The sequence below is a fragment of the Lemur catta genome, chromosome 14 (genome assembly GCF_020740605.2).
Source record: "Lemur catta isolate mLemCat1 chromosome 14, mLemCat1.pri, whole genome shotgun sequence".
Taxonomy (NCBI): domain Eukaryota; kingdom Metazoa; phylum Chordata; class Mammalia; order Primates; family Lemuridae; genus Lemur; species Lemur catta.
Window position 1 is genome coordinate 23,911,641 of NC_059141.1, and position 24,108 is coordinate 23,935,748.

The 24,108-nt window shown below is 40.4% G+C and overlaps 2 protein-coding genes and 1 non-coding gene across 5 annotated transcripts in view; all 3 read left to right on the plus strand.

Moving 5' to 3' along the window:
• CWF19L1 (CWF19 like cell cycle control factor 1) overlaps positions 1-21,499 on the plus strand; it is a 29,346-nt gene extending 7,847 nt beyond the window's left edge. The window contains exons 4-14 of the mRNA XM_045568639.1: positions 165-266; positions 2,468-2,679; positions 4,645-4,763; positions 8,005-8,089; positions 9,834-9,974; positions 11,205-11,319; positions 12,424-12,503; positions 17,246-17,455; positions 18,205-18,324; positions 18,746-18,843; positions 21,057-21,499. Coding sequence (XP_045424595.1) covers positions 165-266; positions 2,468-2,679; positions 4,645-4,763; positions 8,005-8,089; positions 9,834-9,974; positions 11,205-11,319; positions 12,424-12,503; positions 17,246-17,455; positions 18,205-18,324; positions 18,746-18,843; positions 21,057-21,201 — 1,427 coding nt within the window. The 3' untranslated portion in view covers positions 21,202-21,499. The remainder of the gene's footprint in view (positions 1-164; positions 267-2,467; positions 2,680-4,644; positions 4,764-8,004; positions 8,090-9,833; positions 9,975-11,204; positions 11,320-12,423; positions 12,504-17,245; positions 17,456-18,204; positions 18,325-18,745; positions 18,844-21,056) is intronic.
• LOC123650510 lies at positions 17,868-18,015 on the plus strand. Its single transcript, XR_006739378.1, has one exon. It is a non-coding gene; the product is annotated as a small nucleolar RNA SNORA12 (small nucleolar RNA).
• A 2,083-nt stretch (positions 21,500-23,582) lies between the features above and the next one.
• The window catches only part of CHUK (component of inhibitor of nuclear factor kappa B kinase complex), a 33,764-nt gene continuing 33,238 nt past the window's right edge, over positions 23,583-24,108 (plus strand). For 2 of the 3 annotated variants that reach the window (XM_045568637.1, XM_045568638.1), the window contains exon 1: positions 23,603-23,763. In XM_045568637.1, the coding sequence (XP_045424593.1) occupies positions 23,659-23,763 (105 nt within the window). In that variant the 5' untranslated portion in view covers positions 23,603-23,658. Of the gene's footprint in view, positions 23,764-24,108 lie in introns of all 3 variants that reach the window. The other variant, XM_045568636.1, reaches the window with a different exon arrangement.

The window sequence follows — 24,108 nt, forward strand, 5'->3', positions numbered from 1 at the left end:
GTCCTTCGTGGTGAGCAGGTTCCACGTTTAGGATTGCTCTGGGGGGAATGTGAGTGCATGGACTCTTTACTTTTGCTATGAGCATTTTTTCTGTGGGGAAGCACTTCTCAAGTTCTAAGGCACATCTGGTAACTGTATGGTGTCATGTCTGTTTCCCTCACTAGCTCCTATTCAGACATACGTGCTTGGTGCCAATAACCAGGAAACAGTTAAATATTTCCAAGATGCTGATGGATGTGAGTTAGCTGAAAACATTACTTATCTGGGTAAGTTGATATTTTTTGTGTTTGTAATGAAGATAATATAGTCTTCTCGGGAATTACTCTACCAAGAAACTTTGGGCTGGGATTTGCTGCCATTACTACCTGGGAGAATGAGAGTTGGATGGTTCTTTCCCAAAGTCTGTGTCTATGCCCTTAGGACAATGGCGTTTTTCCTTTATTGTCTCCCTCACCTCTTCCCAATCTCCTTGTGTTCCCACAACCCAACACATACTTTTTTAGCCAATTAGAGGGATAAACTCTTCTGTCTACAGTGTATGGAGTACTTAAGATATGCATTATGTTCATATGAAGGAAATTCCATATATGTGGCCTTCCCATATAACCTTGATAGATTTATACAGCTTACTTACTAGTTAGGCTCCCAACTAGTTATCACTCTAGCTTTCACTCTAAGGTTTTGGCAACTCAAATTTTTAGTGCTGATCCTTTGGGTTTTTTACTCTCTTTGTCCTTTTTCTGGTTCCAAGTCCACTCTTCAATTCCAGTTTAAAGTTGTTCCCTCCACAACCCACTGTGCTGCTTTTAGTGGTTCTTTCAATGTTTGACTGTTTTCAAAAGCACTGTCAAATTTTGCTTCTGTTTTCCCCCCACCTGCTGTCATTCTGCTGACTCTTGGACCATTCAACTCATTTTTTTCTAAAATGACTACATTGCATTTTACATTTCCTGTTTGTTGGTCTCATTTCCCTAGAAAGCTTCTACATTCCCTTTCTGTAAATACCCTCCTTCTCCCTCCCCACCATAGTCCATCTTGGCCTTTAGTCTTTATACCTGGCTGTGGCCCTCATGTTAGCAATCTCATCTTGCTACAATCATACGGGGCTCCTGTAAGCAAAAAATTAAGGAAAGGATTTTTACTTGTTTGTTGTTTTTAACCACAGTTGTGAGGTATACACTTTGAAATTCTGTTGTTGTAGATCTTAAACATGGGCCTGACTTATGGCAATTCTTGGTATAGTTTTTAGATTTAGATTGAGTACTACTATAGATATTTGGCAGCCATTTTACTATATGAATTTTGTGCTAGGAGTGGAAAGAGCAGCCAAAGTACTTGAGTTATTTTTGTGAAATAGATTTTTTGGATCCAGTAGAACCAGCCAATGAACTTGAGAGAGAACATGTGTTAGTGAGCTTGAAGTGCTTATAGAACACCCAACATGTAATTGGAAGTGATAGTCTTTCTAGAGCATCAATATTGAAGATTATAGGCTTTGGGGAGTTCGGTCCCATAATGATGAAAAATAAAGCTGACAAGAGAATCAAATTGTTAAGGAAGAAATATAATGAGAAGGGAAGCAGGTAGATGATCATACGTTGGGATGGGTATATCTTCATTTAGGGGTTGGGCAAAGAGAGGCACAAGTGCTTAGAGGACTGTTTGTAAAGGTAAAAATATTGTCGAGTTCGTAGAATCTAAATGAAGAGAGAATAGTTTCAGGAGAGGATACCACTGGCAATTATAGGGTGATCAGTGACCTTTAAGAGAGGTGGGAGAAGTAAACTAGATTGCAGTGGCTTAAGGAACTAATAAGAGGTAATGCATTTAGAGAGCATGGACTACTCTTTAGAAATTTGAAACTAAAGAAGAGGAAGTTTCTTAGTATATGTGTTCATTTTGGATGGGAATGACTGGCCATGTTTTTTTCTGAACAGAAAAAGCCAGTTGAGAAGAGGAGACTCAGTAGATGAAAGGGAGGTGAAATAGTTGGGGCAAGAACTTAAAGGCAACAGGAGAGAATGGAATCAAGGTCACAAGCCAGGAATAACTCCGGGAGAGAGTAGAGTCTCTAATTTTTCCCAAGCAGTTGCTCTTTCCAAATGTTTTCCTTCTCTTAGAAGTTGCTGCCTACCTGAAGAGTACATCTTTTCTAAACTGTAGTTTCCTCAGAACTGCAGTTATTTTTTCTTCTTATTGCCTCTTCCTGTGTACAGGTGTCTGGATTTCTTTTAGTCTATGTAGAGTCTTCTATAGAAAGCCTTTTTCTTAATCTTTTGCTTCCCAACTTTTTTCAGTAATATTTGTCAGGCACCTGGAATAAGCAGTACAGGAGAGTTTACAGTCCTCCAGGCATGCAGAATGGCAGGGTTGTAGGAGAGTCATGGCATGGGTGACTCATCACCATATTGATGACATTTTGTTCTGTAGTTTTGACTAAAACTTGTTTATTTTTCTTTGAACCCAGGTCGTAAAGGTATCTTCACTGGAAGCTCAGGGCTGCAGATTGTATACCTCAGTGGGACAGAATCCTTAAATGAGCCAGTCCCAGGTTACAGTTTTCGTCTCCAGGATGTGTCTTCCCTGAGAACAATGCTGTGTTCAACCTCTCACTTTAAGGGTGTTGATATTTTGCTCACATCCCCATGGCCCAAGTATGTGGGGAACTTTGGGAATTCTGTGAGTAGTGCTTGTTCAGCTGGAATATCTAAAAGCAAATTGCACTGGCTTAAGTTGGGTTTTTTGTTTTTTTGTTTTGCTCTTTATCTTGAGTCTTTTAGCTCTTGGTATGTTTCACTAGAAATCTTTTATGAATTTTTTTAGGACTCTAAACGCTGTATCAACTGACCAAAGCAAAAGTTGATCTTACAGAAGTGTGATTCACAGATGAGATTGTTGAAATCTTAGTTATAAGTGAATGGTTTTTTAAATTATGTTCTCTGCTTCTAGTGTCCTCTCTCAAGCCTCCTTTTGATATGTTTTGAGGATTCACTAATTTCCAGTGAAAAGATTGACAGCTAGTGGCAACTCTGCAGTTGTATTTTCCCTTTTCCATTCGAGATTATTACTTATTGGCTATCAGACTATTTTTAAAATTGAATCATTATGGGATAGAGGCTAAAGATGGGAAACAAGGTATTGAAAACTAGGTATTTCTCTAATGGGAACGCTTTAATGTTAGAATGCATTGGAGCTCACCATTGCATTTGATTTTAGTATTTTTATAAGTAATCTTGAAGAAAATGTGCACCAGAAGTGACAGTTATCATGGGGAGTGAAATATTACTTGGTGGAAATAAGGCTAAGGAAGATCTTGAAAAGGTTGTGTGTGAGGGCAGAAAGCATGAGCTGAGCATTAGTGAAGGGAAATGTAAGAATGCATTTGGGGACAAATCTATGAGAATGGATTCAGAATTATCAGTGATGATCCACAAGAGGGCACTGTAGACCATGCCCTGCCCACTTCAGCACCGTGTGTCTTTGACCAAAAAAGGGCAAGAAGATACCAGGGATTGTCAGGGAGGTTGCTGATAGGAAAGGGTCAACATTGTCTTCCCCTTTCACAAACCCATGGTTATTCTTCACCTAGAAATCAAGCGGTGTAGTGCTGGTTGCAGCACAAGCATATAGCAAAGCTAGGGAAGCTCAGAGAAGGGCTGCTGAAGTGGTGATGGAAGGGAGAAGGACACATGTGATGCTCTGTGAGAAAGGGGGAGAAAATGAGGCCCCTTCATTTTGCAGGGAGGTGAAAAAGAATTATGATCAAAGTTTATAAATAATCCTACAAGATATTTATGGGGGAGAAAAGTGTAGTTTACCAGTCCCTAAAATACTGCAACTAACCTCAAGGCTAATTCCCTACCCTTCAGCAGAACCTGAAGGAGGCAAGCATAAGACAAAAGGAAGTTGCTGCTTTACTTAGTGGAACATAAACTTTGGTAATTTTTTTTTATTTCGAGCTAATACTTTTTCAGAATAGAGTTTATAAATGATGTTATGGATGAGAGATCACATAATTGGTTGTTAATGGAAGCTAAGGATGTTCTGAGAGTAAGCCTGACTTTTGACAAACTGTATGTTACTTTAAAACTTTGTAACAAGGTTTTGGTTGTGTCCTTCCACAAACTGCCACTTCCTTGACTGAAGCAAAATAAAGGAATACTTGCTTATGTGATGAGGTCCTTGAATATTCCATACCAAATATTCTATAGGTTCTAGGGGCCCTGAAGGCTAGACTTTATTTTTTATTTTCTGCATTGACTGTGACTATCTGCATTGTCAGAACTATAGTTGCATTACAAAGCAAACTAGAACCACAGTTTGTGGGCTCCAGAGATAGTGCTTATTTTCCAAAAAAGGTTTTAATAATCCATATTTTGGGTGTTGATGTGGAGGAGTTACCTTACCTTTTTTAACCGCTGGTTACCAACAATTGTACCTATTTCTGCATTCATAATAGGCCAATTCCCTTATTTGTTTGATTAACCTGTAATTGCCATAAGTGTGAAATTCGCTGTGCAAATCTTTCTGCCCACATTTATGTCCACATATAAATTTCAAAGACATTTCAAAGTGTGTTGTTATTTCTTTGTGTTTCTTGATCACTCTTGGGTCTGTATGGATAACTGAGTTTCTGTTTATTAGGGAGAAGTGGATACCAAAAAATGTGGCTCTGCTTTGATCTCCACTCTTGTCGCAAGCTTGAAACCAAGATATCATTTTGCTGCTTTGGAAAAGACCTATTATGAGAGGCTTCCATATCGGTGAGTAGCATTTCATTCTTTTTGGGTTTTTGAAGAATTTACTTTGGATCTTCCATGTAAACTTCCCTTGTGCATTTTTATCCATATAATATCTTGGTTCTATTAATATTTGGTTACACAGGCAATGAAACAAGTGACTCTCAAGTCATTCAATTTTTCTGAGTTTATTCCCTAATTTGAAATACAAGGGATTGGACTATAAGTTTCCTTAAAGGTTTGAGGGTCTGAGATAACCATACTGTTTAACCATTATAGCTCTTTGTAGCACATTAGGTCCTATTAGGTCCTGCTTTGATCAGGTCAAACTAGTACTGTATGTCTTAATAACACAGTTCTCAGTATAATCAAGTTAACTCTGAACTATCTTAACTGATAAAGGGATAAAGGATATGGATAATCCCTTTATCCCTAGTTTACCCTAAAAGGATAACTTTTTCTTTTTTTTTTTTTAAACAAAAGTAATATATGTGCTCGTTGCCAGCTCAAAAAATGTAAGTGAGCAAAAAGAAGAAAATAATTGGCCTCCCCCCATAATCCCACAGCCTGATATATAATCATAGGTAATACAAGTTTTTCTGTTAAATCTCCATGTATGCATTCCAGAAAAATCTCTTATTCTCTAAAAACAGAGGTTATGGGAGCAAGCCACTCAAAACCTGTACAACTTTTAAGGATCTGAATATACAGTTCTTCATAGAACATGTACAAATGACCAATAGGCACATGAAAAGATGCTCATATTATTAGCTATTAGGGTCATGCAAATCAAAATCACAATGAGATACCACTTCACACCCACTACGATGGTTATAATCAAGAAGACAAATATGTAATAACAAGTGTTGGCAAGGATATGGAGGAATTGGAACCCTCATACATTACTGGTGGGAATGTAAAATGGTGCAGCCACTTTGGAAGACTATTTGGCAGTCTCTGAAAAGGTTAAACATCAGAGTTACCATATGACCCAGCAATTCCACTCTTGTTCCAAGAGAAATAAAAACATAAGTTCACACAAAAATTTATACACAAATAATCATAACAGCATTATTCATAATACCTTAAAAGTGGAAATAACCTATCAACTTGTTGAATAGATAAATGAAAAATGGTATATCCATATGATGTAATGTTACTTGGCAAGAAAAAGGAATAAAGTATTGACATGTGCAACAACATGACTGAACCTTGAAAACATGCTGAGTGAAAGAAGCCAGACACAAAAGACCACATATTATATGATTCCATTTATATGAAATGTCCAGAATAGGCAAGTGTATAGAGATAGAAAGTAGGTTATTGATAGCCTAGGGCTAGTTGGAGCGAAGTAGGGAGTGACTGTACTAGGTATAAGGTTTCTCTTTGGGGTGATGAAAATGTTCTAAAATTAGACTGTGGTGGTGGTTGCACCACAGTCTGTGAATATATTAAAAACTATTGAATTTTACATGTAAAATGGGTGAATTCAGTCATTTTTATTTTAAAATAAATGAGGCAAATGTCTTCACAACGTTTTTATCTGTACTTGGGGTTTCTCTGCAGTATTAATTTTCTATTGCTGCTGTAACAAATTACCACAAACTTTAGCTTCTAGAGGCCAGCTACATTCCTTGGCTCACGTGCCCTTGCTCCATCTTAAAGCCAGCAACTGGCTTGAACCCTTCTTACAACTCTGACCTTCTGATTCACTTTTCCCTCTGACTCTCTTGCATTCCCTCTCCCATTTTTATGGACTCTTGTGATTATGTTGGGTCTACCCAGGTAATTTAGGATCATCTCCCTCTCTTAAGGTCAGCCAGTTAGCAACTGAGTAGCTGATTAATTCTATCTGCCACTTTAATTCTCTCTTTGCTGTGTAAGATAACATATTCATAGATTAGGGGATTATGTCATGGACGTGGGTGGGGGGATTATTTTGCCTCTCACACCTGGGTAGCATAATAGTACAGTGTTAATAGTTCTCGAGGCCACTGTATTAGTCACTACTTGCATTAAAGAAAGACACTTCTGCAAGATATTCGGCTGGTTTTTTTCTTAATGTCTTCATATGTTGTTAAAGTTTCTACTGTGAGAAAACTTGTTTCAATCGTTTTTTTAAAATTATCATATGAACCAGCATGACTTTCACCTAATACTGACATCAGTCCCCTATTTGCCAAGTATGAATGTGCCTGTTCTCTTTAAAGAATCATGTGAATATAAAATACGTATTTATATAAAATGGTCTTGTACTAGATTTTTTAGATTTTGTTTTTTTGAGACGGGTCCTGCTGTGTTGCCCAGGCTAGAGTGCAATGGCTATTCACAGGTGTGATCCCACTACTGATCAGCACAGGAGTTTTGACCTGCTTGTTTCCGACCTAGGCTGGTTTACCTCTCCTTAGGCAACTGGTGGTCCCCTGCTCCCAGGAGGTCACCATGTTGATGTCAAACTTATTGCAGACACCCGATCAGCATAGCACATTATAGCCTAGAACTCCTGGGCTCAAGTGATCCTACTGCTTCATCTTCCTGACAGCTAGGACTACAGGCATGCACCACCACACCCAGCTATACTAGATTTTTAAAAAATAAAATATGTTGTGACAGATTCAGGAAATTTCTGTAGCATGAGAAAAATAAAGGACTTTAAGGATTGGCATCTGTATTTATTAATGGTCAACTCATTAAAAATAAAGTATATATAATATCAAAACTTTTAATTTCAAATAATAGTTGCTCAGTGTAGAATGGTTTTAAAACACAAACACTCAAAGTTGCTTGGTATATATAGTTTCCATATCTTTTCTATGATATAGACTCATGTATTTTTATATTTTTCCTATAAAAATGAAATATTACTATTAGAGGCATGTTTTTTCCACTTAGAATATATTTCTTTTTAGTTTTCATTATTTTAGCTTTTTGTTAAGCAAAAGAGAATAATAAAATGACCCTCATGTACCCATCACCTAGCTTCAGCAATTTCAACATTTTGCCAATTTTACAATTCTTTTAAAACCAAAAGTTGGCATTTTGGTGCTTTTCAGAGACATGATCTCATCTCTTCCTAACAACAGTCCTGTGAGTTAGGGGTTTGTTACCTTACTAGATGGATAGGTAACTTACCTGCAATCATGTGACTTGTGGTGGTGGACTCAGGACCCCTGCTCTTTTCATGCCTCGTGGAGTCTACATATTTCATAATTGCAAATCAAAAGTAAAGGTGTTGGTAACTTGTTATCTCTCAAATATGTTATAGAAACCACATTGTCCTACAGGAAAATGCACAGCACGCCACTCGGTTCATAGCTCTGGCAAATGTTGGAAATCCAGAAAAGAAAAAGGTAAAAATTTGAGTATTTGGCAGTAATGTTCATTGCCTGCTTGTTAAGTGTTTCCTTTGCCCAGTTTAACATTCAGGTCTTCTCTTCTCCCCAACTGCAAGGTCCCAGTAGGTTTAGTGACTTCTTTGTAAAGATACGGTAATGAAAGCTTAGGTTTCCTTGGGTCCTTTGCAGGAGATTTTAGAGAAGGGTTTGGGAAAATAGGCCCAGTGAAATAAAGCCAAAACATCAAATGAACAGTGTTCCTTTCCTCCCACATCCATGTGTTTGGCTCTGCAGGAATTTGTGTTTCCCCTCAGACAATACTCTCACTTGCTTCTATTAGCAACTTCATTTAGCAGAAATGATAAAATTCTCCCAGGGATTTATCTAAGCCCACCTTGGCTGGGAGAAATATTAGTGACGCCTGGAATCTATCTTTGTATTGGGTAACAGTGCAAGTGGTGAAAGAGAATATACCAGAAAAGTAGGTTGTTTTTCCTGCTTCCCTGAGAGCATTTCTGATTTCCTACGGCTAGCCTATTGTGGATTGAGACAGCTAAAATCAGAAGAGTCAGTCAAGGGGGGAAATAGGCAGATAAATAATCTGAAGATTATTCCACTATAACAAACCATAGACAATGTGCACGCAAAAGAAAGGCAAGTGCATATTCTTTTTTTTTCCATAATTTAAGCTTTTAAGCCCAACTCTTTCTTAGCAAGTTTAGATTTATAATTTTTTTTTATTGCCCTTTCAAACTGAATAGTACTTTGAGAGTATTTTTATTCTATCACTTTGCTCTCAGGGACAGATTAGCCTCAGCCATAAGGAACTCATACTTCAGTCAAAGGGTGTGCACATTTTAAAATGTGGCAGGCATTATTAAATTCATCTCAGAATTTTGTTCCAGTTTATCAGCAGTGTGTGGTTTTTTTCCTTTCCACATTCCCATTGGGTAGCATCGAATGTTTATTAAAGTTCTTACCATTCTCATAGATGGAGAGTGATATATCATTGTTACTTAATTGTATTTCCCTGAGGATATGCAGGTTAGCCATCTGTTCATATCTTATCTAAAGTTTTCAATTTCTGTACCATTAGTCCAAGATTCTAGGTATTTATATGAATATTCACTTCTTTGCTACTAGTCTTTAAGAAAATTTTTTGGCATGTATAGCAGAATTTGTATAATATCAGAGAGGGAAACCCAAAGTTATCCAGTTGTGTTTTTCATTAGGAAAAAAGTATAGCAATGCCATGATTTTGTTGACAAAGTACACAAAGATAAAGGACTCAAAGACAGAAGTACTTTGTCTTCAAGGGTTACACAGAAAGTCCTACTTGGGCCCCGTGACGATTGGTACTATTTCCTTATCTGAGTGAGAACCCCTGATTTGTGTAAGGGCTGGGGCTTTGACTGGTTGCTCATTACTTCATCAGCCCTTTGTTAGCCCCTGCATAGACCACTGAATTGACACTGTGGCCTCAAGGCCACTTGTGGCCCTCTAGATCCCCAAGTGTGGCCCCTGACACAAATCCAAACTTCACAGAACAAATTCCTTTATTAAAATAATTTGTTCTGTAAAATTTGGATTCAGTCAAAAAGGCCACACTCAGCAATCCACAAGGCCACATGTGACCCCAAGGCCGCAGGTTCCCTACCCTGGCTTAGTTGCCTTCTGTGAAATCTTCACAGTAAAATAGGTTGATTACACTTGGTTAAACAGTATTTCCCCTAATGTTGTTATGTTCTTTTTCCTAAAGTATCTTTATGCCTTCAGTATTGTTCCCATGAAACTAATGGATGCAGCAGAACTGGTAAAACAGCCTCCAGATGTCACTGAAAACCCTTACAGAAAATCTGGGCAGGAAGCATCCATAGGAAAGCAAACTTCTGCCCTTGAGGTATGTTCTGACTGAGGGGTAGTATTTTCTGGGCAGGATTGCCCATTATAGGTGTGTTTTTCCTGGTTAATTTAGTACAAAAGACAAGTTTAATCCTTAGAATCTAAATCTTTTTTTCCTTGGGAAATCATGGTGGTGTTTAGAAAGTCTTAGTAGATTTTAACTAAGTTCAGTGTTTTTTATTGTAGTTGGCACTTAACAGTTTCAAATATGCAGATACTAGGGTTACAGTTTCATATGTTAAATCTTTCCTTTTCCAAAGTTGATTATCTATTAGCTCTTCAAGCAAGGATCTAGCTGCTTGATAGCAATGTAATTTGTGATTTTGTAATAATTGCTAGTAGGTAAATAAGAATCACTCTGAAGAAATTTTCTTAATAGCAGACCTTTCTGAAATTATTTTTTTTCCACACTAAAGCAAAGAATGTCAAGTTCCTTACTATTTTTTTTTTTGGAGACAGAGTCTTGCTCTGTTGCCTGGGTTAGAGTGCCATGGCATCAGCCCAGCTCACAGCAACCGCAAACTCCTGGGCTTAAGCAATCCTCCTGCCTCAGTCTCCCAAGTAGCTGGGAGTACAAGTATGCACCACCATGCCCAGCTAATTTTTTCTGTATATTTTTTTAGTTTTCCAGCTAATTTCTATTTTTAGTAGAGACGGGGTCTCACTCTTGCTCAGGCAGATCTTGCTCTTGCTCAGGCTGATCTCGAACTCCTGACCTTGCTCCTGCCTCAGCCTCCCAGAGTGCTAGGATTACAGGCGTGAGCCACCACGCCTGGCCAAGTTCCCTTACTATTATGCATGGTCTGCTTTGTCAGACTTTTCTTTGTTTATGAGCAGCCTTCTCATCTCTTTAATTAAAGCTGAATTAGACTGGTTTAACATGTGAAATTGTGGGACTACACTATGTCTCTATTGAGAAAGAAAGGAAAAGGAATTTGGGTGAGTTTATCTTCTTCTGTTTTAGACAAAAATTGCTCTATAACTTACTTTTTAACTTGTTTTTCCAAAGAGATGAATTTGGTGGTAGCTTGGGTGAGTGTTGATTTGTATGACTGAGAGTCTAGGCATCAGGGCTGGGAAGATATTTTGCATCCCTAGAATAGACAGAAAGGGCTGAGAGGAAAGACAGAAATGACATGGCAGGAGTGTTCCCTTGTATGTGAATGGTTGGCTACTTGTCTAAAGGTTAGTTGAATAAAATTTACCTTTCTGCCTTTGGCCATTCCAGGAAGAATCAGCCTGTCAGTTTTTCTTTGATTTAAATGAAAAACAAGGAAGGAAGCGTCCATCCACAGGCAGACATAGCAAGTCTTCTCCGCACCCAAAGCAGCATCGCAAACCTCGTAAGTACCTTGGTCCTAGAGGTCTCCTGTGTGAGCAATAACTGTTATTTTGAGTTTTGTTTGGAAAGCAGCATTGCTAAGAGAATCTCTTCGGGTAGGGGAGAATGATCTTGGTCATTAGGACCCATAGTAAGTAAAAATAAAATAATATAAAGATAGCCTGACTTTAAGACTGTCTGAGGCACTTGCTGTAAGAACTATGGAAAGAAAAAGCTCGTTTCCTTTGTGTCCGTAAAGCGTGCTGAGGTAAACAGCACACAAAACCAATGTAGGTTCATAAAATAGTAGAATAATTGAACTGAGAGGAAGGTCTTTAAGGCTATTTCATTGAGGTTCTCTTTCTCCACCCCCTTCTTTCAAAGAAGAAGCTGACCTTGGGAAGGTAAACTACTTTCAAGGGTCATGTGGCTAGCTAATGGCATAGCTGGGACTAGAATTTGGGCTCCTAACATCCAGTTCAGCGTTCTTTTATTATAGTGTATTGCCAGTTATGTGCTACTTTAGTCAATTTGTGATTATCCACTTGGGGGTCACCTACTTGTTACAAATTCAGAACTTTTCTTTTTTTTTTTTTTTTTGAGACAGAGTCTCACTGTGTTGCCCGGGCCAGAGTGAGTGCCGTGGTGCCAGCCTAGCTCACAGCAACCTCAAACTCCTGGGCTTAAGCGATCCTACTGCCTCAGCCTCCCGAGTAGCTGGGACTACAGGCATGTGCCACCATACCCGGCTAATTTTTTCTATATATATTTTTTAGTTGGCCAGATAATTTCTTTCTATTTTTTTTTTTTTAGTAGAGATGAGGTCTCACTCTTGCTGAGGCTAGTCTCGAACTCCGGACCTCAAGCGATCCACCCTCGGCCTCCCAGAGTGCTAGGATTACAGGCGTGAGCCACCACGCCCGGCCCAGAACTTTTCTAATGGAGGTTAATTTCACTGAAAATGGTGATGGGGGTCATAGTTAGGAGCACAGCAGGCCCAACCCATTGTGGCATTGCTGTACCAGCCTCTATAGGATATAAAGATCAGATAAGGCTGAGTTCTGCAGGGTGATTATATGCTGTAGTGCTTGGACCGTAGTAACACTTGGCTTTCTTCTACATGAAGCACAGCCTCCAGGACCCTGCTGGTTTTGCCTTGCCAGCCCTGAAGTGGAAAAGCATTTGGTGGTCAACATTGGCACACATGTGAGTTACTTCTATGGACTTTTTACAGAGAAAGAGATGCCTATTTGTTTTTTATTAACTTTATTGAGGAATAATTTGCATATAACATTTACCAATTTTAAGTATATGATTCAATGACTTTTAGCAAGCTTACTGAGTTGTACAACCATCACATAATAGTTTTAGAACATGTCTATCACTCCAGTAAGATCCCTTATGCCCATTTACAGTTAATCCCTTGTTTCCACCCTCAGCCCCAGGCAGCAATTAGTCTACTTAATGTCTCCGTAGGTTTGCCTTTTCTGGACATTTCTTATAAATAGAGTCTTACAATATGTGGTCTTTTGTGTCTGGCTTCTTTTACTTAGCACAGTATTCTTGAGGTTCATCCATGTTGTGACATGTATCAGCATTTCATTCTTTTTTGTTACCATATAGTGTTCCATTGTATGGATATACCACATTTTGTCTATATCCATTCATAGTTGATGTATATTTTGGTTGTTTGCACTTTATGGCTATTAGAAATAATGCTGCTATGAATTGCATGCAAGTCTTTGTATGGACATATGTTTTCATTTCTTTTGGATAGACTCCTAGGAGTGGAATTGCTAGGTCATGTGGTAAATTTATGTTTAACTTTTTAGGAAACTGCCAAACTATTTTCCAGAATGGCTGTACCATCTTGTATTCCCACCAGCAACGTATGAGGGTTTCTGCTTTTCCACAACCTCATCAACATTTGTTATTGTCTATCTTTTTAATTATAGCAATAGCCAGGCTATTGCTATTGCTATTGCTATTGCTATTTGACAAGACAGCTCCCTCTTTTTCTCCCTTTCTCACAAATAGGTATGGTTCTCCTGGGGTGATGCTTTTTTATAATTCTTGAACTCTCTGTGTTTTGAGTCCATGCTACTTGAGAATGATGAGTCGCTTTTGATAATTACTATTTAAAACAGGGATTTTCTTCATCCTAAAAAGGAAGTCTTATGTTGCTATGTACCCATATTGGGCTAAAAATGTTGATATTCTTTTTATAGCTTCAGATTCAGAAACTTGAGCTTATTAATTTTTATTTAGAATTATATAATGCTGAGAATTGATTCACACTACTAGTCATGTCAAAGGCTAAAGTGGTAAGTTCTCAGTTTTGCCCAGTAGCAGAGGATGTAACTTCCTAATGACAGGAATACCTGTATCCACATTCCTGGTGTGAGTGTCTGAGAACCCAAGGTGATGATTATAAGGTTGCTTGGGAAGCACTGAGTCAGACTGTGAGAACTGGATGGTCTTGATTGAGTATGATGTTACTCAGACTGTGGAAAGCCCTGATGACTATATGTCTTACAGGAAAGTCATTCTATTTCACATTTCCCTACATACTTTTGATTGGGCAGTGCTCCATTTGACATTAAAGAGTACCATTCTTTGACCCTCATTTCTCTGGGTTCCCTATAGACCATTATCCTTCTTTTTCATTCATTTAGAATGAAGAAAACTTAATTTTCAGCACTCTAATCACCCATGGCTAGAATTAGATGTTCCCCAAAGCTTCTGAGGGAAATATTTATAAACCGGTTTTGCTATAGTTTCACTGTGTCCCCCAAAATTCATGTGTTGGAAACTTAATCCCCAATGCAACAGTGTTGGGAGGTGGGGCCTAATAAGAGGTGATGATGTCATGAGGACTCTGCCCTCATGAATGGATTAATGTTATCATCACGGGAGTGGGTTGGTTATCTCAAGAGTGGCTTGGTAATAAAAGCAAGTTTGGCCCCCTCTTGCTCTCTTGCTTTGGCCCCCTCTTGGCCTTCGCCATGGGATGATACAGCACAAAGGCCACCACCAGATGCCAGTGCCATGCTCTTGAACTTCCCCAGACTCCAGAACCATGAGCCAAATGAATTTCAGTTCATTATAAATTACCCAGTCTGTGGTATTCTTTTACAGCAACACAACACAAAGACAATTTCTTTGCATGTAGTGCTTCTTAGATAGATGTTTTCATCCATTTTTCACTGATTTGTTCTAATTTTGGTTTCTGAAGTGACCTTTTCCTGAACTGATCCTAACAGTCTGAGCCCCCCCCCCACACACACACACCTTTTTTTTGAGATAAGGTCTCACTCTGTCATCCTGACTGCAGTACAGTGGTGTGATTATAGCTCACTACAGCCTCAAATTCCTGGGTTCAAGCAAGCCTCTCACCTCAGTCTCAAGAATAGCTATGACTATGGGTGTGCACCACCACACCCAGCTAATTTTTTTGTAGAGATGAGGTCTCACTATGTTGCCCAAGCTGGTCTTGAACTCCTGCCTCAGCCTCTCAAAGTGTTGGGATTACAGGTGTGAGCCACTGTGCCTGGCCTAAGGACCATTTTTCATGGCCTCCTACAGACTGACTAGAGTCTCAATTTCATCTTACACTCTAAGTCGCTTTGAGGAGTTACACTTCTGCATGTGTTGTTTCAAACTGAAGAGTCCCAGTCTTTTACATTTATTTTTTATGTTTTAATTTCATGTTTTGGCATATTCCTATGTTGGGGAGCACTAATGGGACCAAGGCCTGTGACACAATTGAGCCACAGAGCCTGTGGATGAACTCTTCAGTGAAAGAAGAGCAAACTTAGAAAGGAATACCCTTTTTGGATTATCTCTTTGGACCTGTTTTGCTCTTTGGATTAGTTGATGTCATTTTTCTTTCCTACACCATTTGTATAGTAAGGCAGGCTTTGGACTGCCTTCTGTTTGAGAAGCCTCAATACGTACAAGCTCCCATGCAGAAGAAAAGAGATTTGGAGTGGGTGACGCAGCGGTGCTGCTCTAGGCCTCAGCAAGTAATGACCTTTTCTTTCCATTCACCTTTCTATTTCCATGGTATCTAACTCAGGGTATGGGCGTGGGGGATGATCAAGGAAACCTGCTTTCTTCTCAGCTATTCCTGAAGCTGGAGGGAAAAAGAGTCTTGTTTGTGGCCCAGCCCAACACCCCAAGTAGAAGGCCACATGAGCATTTTTGGCCTAGAGCCTACACTATCCTTTGTCTGGTAGAAACCTCTTGGGAACCTGTAATGGCCTTTGGGTATCTGGGGAAGAGTTTGGGATCCCCTCTCTGCCACCATTTTTTAAAATCACCTTTTATTACATTTTTTCCCTGACTTTTTCTGACTTTGCTGTGCCTTCCTCAATGGATGTACCTAGAACTACATTTATGGCCCATAGCCACAGATTGGTATAAAGGGGGAAGGACTACTAAGAGTCTAAAATAACGGTTGCAAGATCCATGCATTTTACTAACGGGAGAAAAATTCATTCAGGTCCTGTTTATATGTTGTTAGGTTTCAAGTATAGAGAACAGATGAAAGAGTGAGAGTTTGAAAGAGAGGGAGGAGATTGTGTAAGTGTGAAACTATTCACAAAAACTTTAAGCATTGCATTGGAAGTGGGGGTAGCTATTTAGTCTAGACTTCAATAGACTTCAATAGCCAAAGAATGCACATCACAATATGATGTTTAGGGCAGTGACACTCTGACATAAAGAAAAGGCTAGAAGACTCAGGCTTCTAGACTGACCTTTTAAAACAAGTAAAATAAAAAATGGTTATTATAAAAATCTAAAAAATATTTTGGCACCTATGAGGTTTTGATGAATGTTAGTCATCTGGAAAATTAACTTTGTCGATGTGCTCAAGCCTCTCTGCCAAATAAATCAAGGATGATCATACTTTAGTTTGTCTCTAATGCTTATCCTGCCATTCTATTGGACTTTCCCATTGTAGATGAAAAATGAATGACTCCTTCCTTCAGCCTTAACCTTGATCCTACCACACTAAGAGTATATTTTGCATTGTTTTTTTCCCTTTTTTTAGTAGAAATGGGGTCTCACTCTTGCTCAGGCTGGTCTCAAACTCCTGAGCTCAAACGATCCACCTGCCTCGGCCTCCCAGAGTGCTAGGATTACAGGCATGAGCCACCGTGCCCAGCCTGGATTGTATTTTTCTAAAGCAGCTATATTTGCTTACATTGATACTCATTGGGCCCTTCTGTGCTCACTCACAGTATCTTCCCTTCAAAGAGTATCTGCATGGTAGAACAGTCCTGCATGTTTTGATTTTTACAGAAATATTTTTAGTTGCTTATTAAAGGCCGACATCCATTGTTGGAAACAGTAGTTTTCTGCCTCTTTGGATGTATCTGAGTTTGAGATTTCTCTTTTCTTCTATCTCATTAGGTTGTATGTTTGCTTTCATTTTATAGAGTTTAGTCAGCAGCTTAAGGCTGTAGAAACATTAGGTGCTAATCATGTCATCTCTGTCTTTTTTGTTAGCCCAAGGAGTGTATTTGGGGTCGGGGGTGGGAGTGGATATTATTGGGGAAGCAGAAAGTGGTCACTTTGAAATCAGAAGCGGTATCTTTCTGTGGTTGAAGGCAATAATAACTGAAAAACTTTTCAAGTTTGGAGCCTAGGAGGGAAAACCCAACTGTCTGTTGTTCTGATCTTCTTCACCTTTGGCATGTTTGAAACCAAAAGCCTGCTGTGTGCCTCTCCCAATTTATTTGCTCCTTGCATGGAAATATGTGACACCTAATCTTATTCTTCAGCAGATACTGAGAACCTCAAAAATCAGATTTTTAAAAGTCAGAGATAGCCTCTTGAGTACCTTTTCCTACATTCTCAGGCTTACTCCTTGTCTAGGCTTTTCGCCCTGGAGAATCATAGATGTGGTACTAATGTCTCGATTCTCTGTGCTGCTTCTTCAGTGCTACCTTGCTCTGGCCAAAGGAGGCTTATGTGACGACCACATCCTCATCCTGCCCATTGGACACTACCAGTCAGTGGTGGAGCTTTCAGCAGAGGTGGTGGAAGAGGTGGAAAAGTATAAGGCTACACTGAGACGGTTCTTTAAGAGTCGAGGGAAACGGTGTGTCCTATTTGAGAGAAATTATAAGAGCCATCACCTCCAGCTACAGGTAGGTAGTCTGTGAGCAGGAACTTGGAAGGGTACTATGGGATTTTAATGTTGAAAAATAAATATTTAAATTATGTTTAACTTTAATATTTAATTTTAATATTTAAAATATTTAATATGGGTTTTCATATTAATATTTAAATAATGTTTATTTAAAAGGTTAAAGAGTGTCTGGTGATAATCCCAGAGATTTCACAGGGAAGTGTGTGGTCAGTACAAGTGAATAGCACAGACAGTAAGTGCCTTGTTTAGAAAATGAGTGGGTTCTAAGGAAGATGTGGGCCTGGGGGATAGGAGTTTGGAAGGGAGTATTTTGTTTATAAAGGCCCAACATGAGTAAAGGCTTAGAGGTAGGAAATAGCCTGCATGGGGCTAATGGCTGAAAAAATTAAGATTGTTTATAAATAATTGGTAATTGTGGTGGTTTTCTTTCTGGCACATTTGTTAAGTTTTCAAATGGGCCTAACTCTGCCACATATATTATATCGGAGCTGGCAAAGGCTTGATGACAAAGAGATCTCTCTTAAGTCTTTTCTGCCTCAGAGATTGGCTCCCACATGTGGCAGGCTATCTCATAAGTTTAAGTCCTTACAGACAGGCTGACACAGGCTTGTCTGGCCTGAGGAGAGTCTGTGCTGAGGGGTGTCTCTCCACCCCTGTGATGGATTTGCTGCTTCTCAGAGATTGTGCAGATACAGCCTCTCTGGGAGCTGCACAAAGTACTTCTCCTTTTCCCCCCACTCCCCCTAGGTCATTCCTGTGCCACTCAGCTGCTGTGCTACCGATGACATTAAAGATGCCTTCATTACCCAGGCACAGGAGCAACAGATAGAGCTGTTAGAAATCCCAGAGCACTCTGACATCAAACAGGTAAAATCAGAGGGGATGGTGATGTTCAGGGAGGAGTAAAAATCTGGTTTTTGACATGTTGAATCTGAGGAACTATCAAGGCATTCCCAAAATGTTAAATAGGCAGTGGACAATTTGGAACTAGAGCACTGGGTATTGATTAGACTGGAGATGAAGATGGCATTACTGTAAAGTCTTAGTATTTTCTTGGGAAGAGCAAGAAATTAGAAATTTAGAAGGATGGATGCCACTAGGAAGATACTGGTAATATCTTTTAGTTTGGCTGTTTAAACTCTAGTTCCACTAAGTGGGTTGGGATCTATAGTTACTCACACATCCTTTTTCTTGTGCATCTAGACTAAATTCTTTGCCAGGAGATGAGCTAGGATTTTAGATTTATAAAGCATTATTGTATGTCCTCATACAACTCTGTTTACTTTAGATTGCACAGCCAGGAGCAGCATATTTTTATGTTGAACTTGAAACAGGAGAGAAGCTCTTCCACAGAATTAAAAAGAATTTTCCTTTGCAGTTTGGAAGGTTTGTATGTTTTTCTTCTTTTCAATGTACTTTCACTAGACCTACTATGAACAAAGTGGTAGGCTGCATAGACAATTGATAAAAACCCAAATAGTAAACAGTCCTTGCCCCAAGGGACCCATGACCTTAAAGTTAAACCTGAGAGACAGATTTAGAGAGCAGAGATTGGGGTGAGGGCATTCCAGCTAGAGGAAGTAAAGTGCTGCCATTAATTGAGCATATGCTCTGTGCCAGGCACGTTGTCAAGAACTTTACATATATTGCCTTATTTAATCTTCACAACTCTGCAAGATAGGTTCCGTCTTCTCAATTTACCAATGTGGAGAATGAGGCTCTAGCATGCTGCCTGGTAGAACTTTTCACAGCAGTGGAAATGCTCAGTAATCTGTACTGTCCAATACAGTAATCACTAGCCACATGCAGCTATTGAGCACTTGAAATGTGGCTAATGTGACTGAGGAACTGAATTTTTAATTTTGCTTAATTTTATTTAATTTAAAATTAAATAGCCACACCTGGCTAGTGGCTACTATATTGGATAGTGGGCTCTAGAGGAGTTAGGTAACTTGTCCATGGTCACACAGTGGTAGGTTCAAGCCCAGGCCTGTTGAACCCCAAACTTCATTATTCTGCAGTCTTCTAAAGGTCTGGAGGAGGCTTCATTTCTGCTTCTCATATCGGGCAGAACATGACTGCAAAACTATACAGGGAATAGTATAAGTTGGGCAAAGATTCACGATAGGAGTTGCTGACAGGAAGAGACAGTATGGAGGGGAGTAGAAAATGTGTGGAACAGTGTCTGATGCTGGTGTCTGTGATTTGCTGCTGGGTTTTTTTCCCCCCTAGTTAGAACTGGGCTTTGAGTGAGCCTTGACCCCTTTGTGGACTAATTTGGAAAGCCTCCAAGAGGTTGCTCCATTGGATAAGTCCAGTAAAAGTAGTTGTCTACGTTTTCAAAAAGATAATTTTTAAATGGGAACAAGTGTGTTATGAGCTTCAGACATCTGATGTGATCTTTTTGTTGTTGCCTCAGCAACAGATACAGAGATGGACACTGATGACACAGGCACATAACTGCAGGTACACACAGGCATATAAAGCACACAAAAGGGAGTTTTCTGAATGGTTTTATGCTCGTGATAGTTGTATTTTCAATACTATTTTTCAAAATACTAATTTATAGTGATAATATTGATAGCATTTTATAGTTAATAAAGTACCAGCTGTACAAGAAAAGTGGGTATATCTTCATTTTACATATGAAGAAGGAGGCTCAAAGTTTGCCCGGGGAGCTAGAACCTGAATTTAGGTTCTTTGACTTTTAGAGAACTCATGTGATTTGTTTCTAACTTTTCTATTTACTCTAGCTTTGAAGTGGAAAATGAACCATATAAATGTGCAATGAAATTATGTCTAATATATCAAAATAAGTAAAAATATAAAGCAGTGGCAATTAGAAGGCAGCTTGTGTGTGTGTCTGTATGTTGCTATCCTTTAGTCATGAGAGCCAAGATAAGTTGTTTTGTTGACATTGAGCTTGTGCTGCTGTGCCTATGAAGATCTTACTCCCTGAGAAGGAGAGGCAGAGGAATTTTAAATCAGAGTGGGTATGACACTGGGGGCCTGACTCTGTACCATGCATGCCCCCTCAGCAAACTCCTGGTCTTGTTGGGATGACAAAACTATAGTAAGGCAGGATGTAATCACAGCCAGTATGGTGCTTTGATTGTATTATCTCTGTGCCTTACAAAAGCCCTGTAAGGTGGGTGCTATTATTTCCATTTCATGGCTGAGGAAATCAAGACTCAGAGATGAAGTAATCAGTCCAGGTCATAGACAGCAAGTGGCAAAGCTGGGAATGGAATCCAGCCTCTGATCTTTCTCACACCAGGGCCTGCCCTCTTTCTACTATGCCAGGTTGCTTCTCTAAGTACAAATAATGTAGTTCCAAGTTGTTCAAGAGAGGGAGAAGTAAATGGGGTTTGAAGGGTCAGGGAAGAGGTAGGACCTGAGCTGGTCATTTAAAATGGGTACAATTTTGAAAGATAGGAGGGCAGAGATGACACTCAGGGCAGGAGAGCAAAGCTAGAGACATTTGCATACCTTCTTTGGGTGATGCGGAGGAGAGCTCTCTGGCTGTAGAGGACTATAGGGAGGAGGGAGTTTGGGCCTGTTACTGTCGTTTTTTGACGACTTTTGTGCTCTTTCTGCAGGGAGGTCCTGGCCAGTGAAGCCATCCTTAATATTCCTGACAGGTCTGACTGGAGGCAATGTCAGATGAGTAAGGAAGATGAGGAGACCCTGGCTCGCCGCTTCCGAAAAGACTTTGAGCCCTTTGACTTCACTCTGGATGACTAAGCAAAGGGATGGACACTTTTTGAATTTCACAGGAAGCACTGGAAGTCTATTTTTAAAGAACCTACAGTCTCCTATGGGGACTGTTTCCCTGCCTCTTTTTCGAGCATTCCCATGGAACCTGCCTGCAACAAGAGGCCTAGGATTGAATTTTTTGGGGGGAAGTGTCATTCTAGGATGAAAATCCTATGTTAAAAGCATGTCTGTCATCCAGCTCAAGCACAGCTTGTATTTTTATCATCATTTTCAAAAATCTCTAAACTATCAAATAAAATCTAAATGCTTTTCCATGGTTGAGAAATGTCTTGTGTTCATGTTGCCTGTGAAACTGAAATGAGGTAGTTTGTGTAGTAGGAGGGGCTAGAGCTTTAGGCTCAGCTGTTATCCCAGAATCACACAGGGTAGTTTTCTCTCTGGGCAATGCCAGGTGGATCCAGGCCTTTGCTGTTTTCCTCTTATATTCCTCATTTTATTCATAAATAAGAGCCCATTCAGTCCTTCAGATATTTAACTCCTATGTGCCAGGCATTTTTCTAGGCTCTAGGAGTATAGCCATGTCCTAATGTGGTCCCTCTTGTCCCAGAGTATAACCGGGAAGTATACAGTATAATTGGGAAGAGAAGGGCTAGATTTAAGAACAGAAGGTAAGTTCTGCTTTGGATATGTTGTTTTAGATGCTTGAGATAACCAATTTGTATCTAGTTTTCTGTTGGATAATTCTGAACTCATGGAGATCTGGGTTGGTGATAGGGCTTTGGGGATCATCATGGCCCATAGGTGAAATTATAAGAATGGATGAAAATAGGAGTGTATAGTCCTGCGTTGAAGATGACCAACTGAGAAATATCAATATTTAAGGAGTGTGTGGAAATAGTGATCCAACAAGTACATGGAGAAGGAGCAGAGAGAGAGATCACAGGGGAATGTTGTATCTTGGAAACCAAAAGAAAAATAATTGCTCCTTTTATGTTGGGCACTTATGGCCCAGACACTGTTTTACTTAATCTTCACAAAATCTATAGGTATTATTACCTCCATTTTACACAGGAAAAAACAGACTAGCAAAATCGAAGATTGTGGGGCTGGGGCAAATTGGCCTAGGATTTAAACAAAACTATGCATCATCCAGAGAATGAGGATATTTAAAGAGTGAACTAAGAAAACCAACCTGGTTTCCACAAAAATGGCCACTTCAGGGTCAGCCCAATCATCAGTATCCTTGGGTCCTCAGCATCCCTCCCTAGTTCTTTTGAGTGGGAATTGCAAGATTGCAGCCTCACCTGTGGAGATTGGACACACATTAGCACTAGCTATGCTGTACACACAGCAAATGAGGGGTCTTCTTACTGTTATGATAATCTGCACCACAATCTTCTGTGCAGTCTGCCCAGTTCTTGGCAATGTGTCCTTAAAAGCACTATTTGCCATCATCTCCAAGTCTCAAGATACTCCAGCTCCATGGAAATCACACACAGGGAAACCAGAACCTCCCAGACCACCTGTTACTGATGACCTACAACTTGGTCTGTATCATGCAGCACTCAACATTCATTCTGGTTGCACTGACATACTTCTTCAAGGATTTGATTCCACACTTACTCCTACGCCTGGAGAAATTGAGATTCCCAGGTTCTGCGAAGCGTATGACCCACTCTAATGGAAAACTGGGAGCTCGTTCCCCTATGCTTAAGGCAACTCCAGAAGCACTTGTTGCACCAACAGCATTCCCAAAGCTTGCCTTTGCGGCCCTACAGCACGCATAAGAAATAATTGCCACAATGAAGAACTACAGCGCTGGCAAACTCCTAACTGGAGGACTGCCTGATAGCAAGCTCCGTGAGGCATTTAGGGAAAAGCTCCCTAAGACCCGAGGAACATTCTTTAATCCGGAATAGCATCACATCCTTGAGTCGTTTGGCATTACAGAGGAGATCCTAGAACGGATGTATAGGAAGATATAGTGAATTATGAAGGCTAATTCATCAGCGGGCCTGTTAGCACAGGATTCTTTCGAGATTCCGCAGTATTAAATCATTGGTGGTCTTTGGAAATGTGGGCTCAGCAGATAGAGAAATTGGATAGACTGGAGGGATCTGAAGGTTAAGTGTAGACAACGTGAAGTTTAGAAAAGAAGACGGGAGAGACTGGTATGGAGAGTGATTTGATGGGAATGCGGGGTTTGGAGAGATCTTTTCAAGACTAGGAAAATACGTGGGTCATCTCAGCCAGGAAAGTGCCTGGGGGACTTAGAGAACGGGCCCGAATGCCTGAATGAGACTCCCCACCCTTTCGCCGGTTGGGCCCTGCTGCACCCTGAGGGCACTTGAGGCGGGGCTTCTCTTGCAGCAGCTACCGGAAGTGACGCACACATCTCGCGAGAAGGGAGGCGTGAGAGCCTCGGCGGCCCGGAACCGGCCTTGGAACAACGGCGGGGCTTGAGGCCGCTTGCCCTCCCGCCCCATGGAGCGGCCCCCGGGGCTGCGGCCGGGCGCGGGCGGGCCCTGGGAGATGCGGGAGCGGCTGGGTACCGGCGGCTTCGGGAACGTCTGTCTGTACCAGCATCGGGTGAGGCGGGGTGCGAGAGGGAGCGGCGGTGGGTTTGTCAGGGCGTCTGTGGACACAGGGCTGTCAGTGTGTGAGAGACTGTCGCTGAGGCTTTGAGCAGTATTTGTGTGGGACAGTGAGCTTGTGTGTGCGTGTGTGTGTGTGTGAGAGAGAGAGAGAGAAAGACTGAGATACTGTGCCTGTGAGCCTGGTGACTGAGTCCGAGATTGTATCTGAGGTCCTGGGGCAGTGTGGGGAGATACAGCTATTTGGGGGAACTCTGGTATGAATGTCAAGATGTGCCCAGGTGTGTAGTGAGTGTGACAGTGCGTCTGTATCTCTTTGTGAATGTAGAGTGTCAGAGTG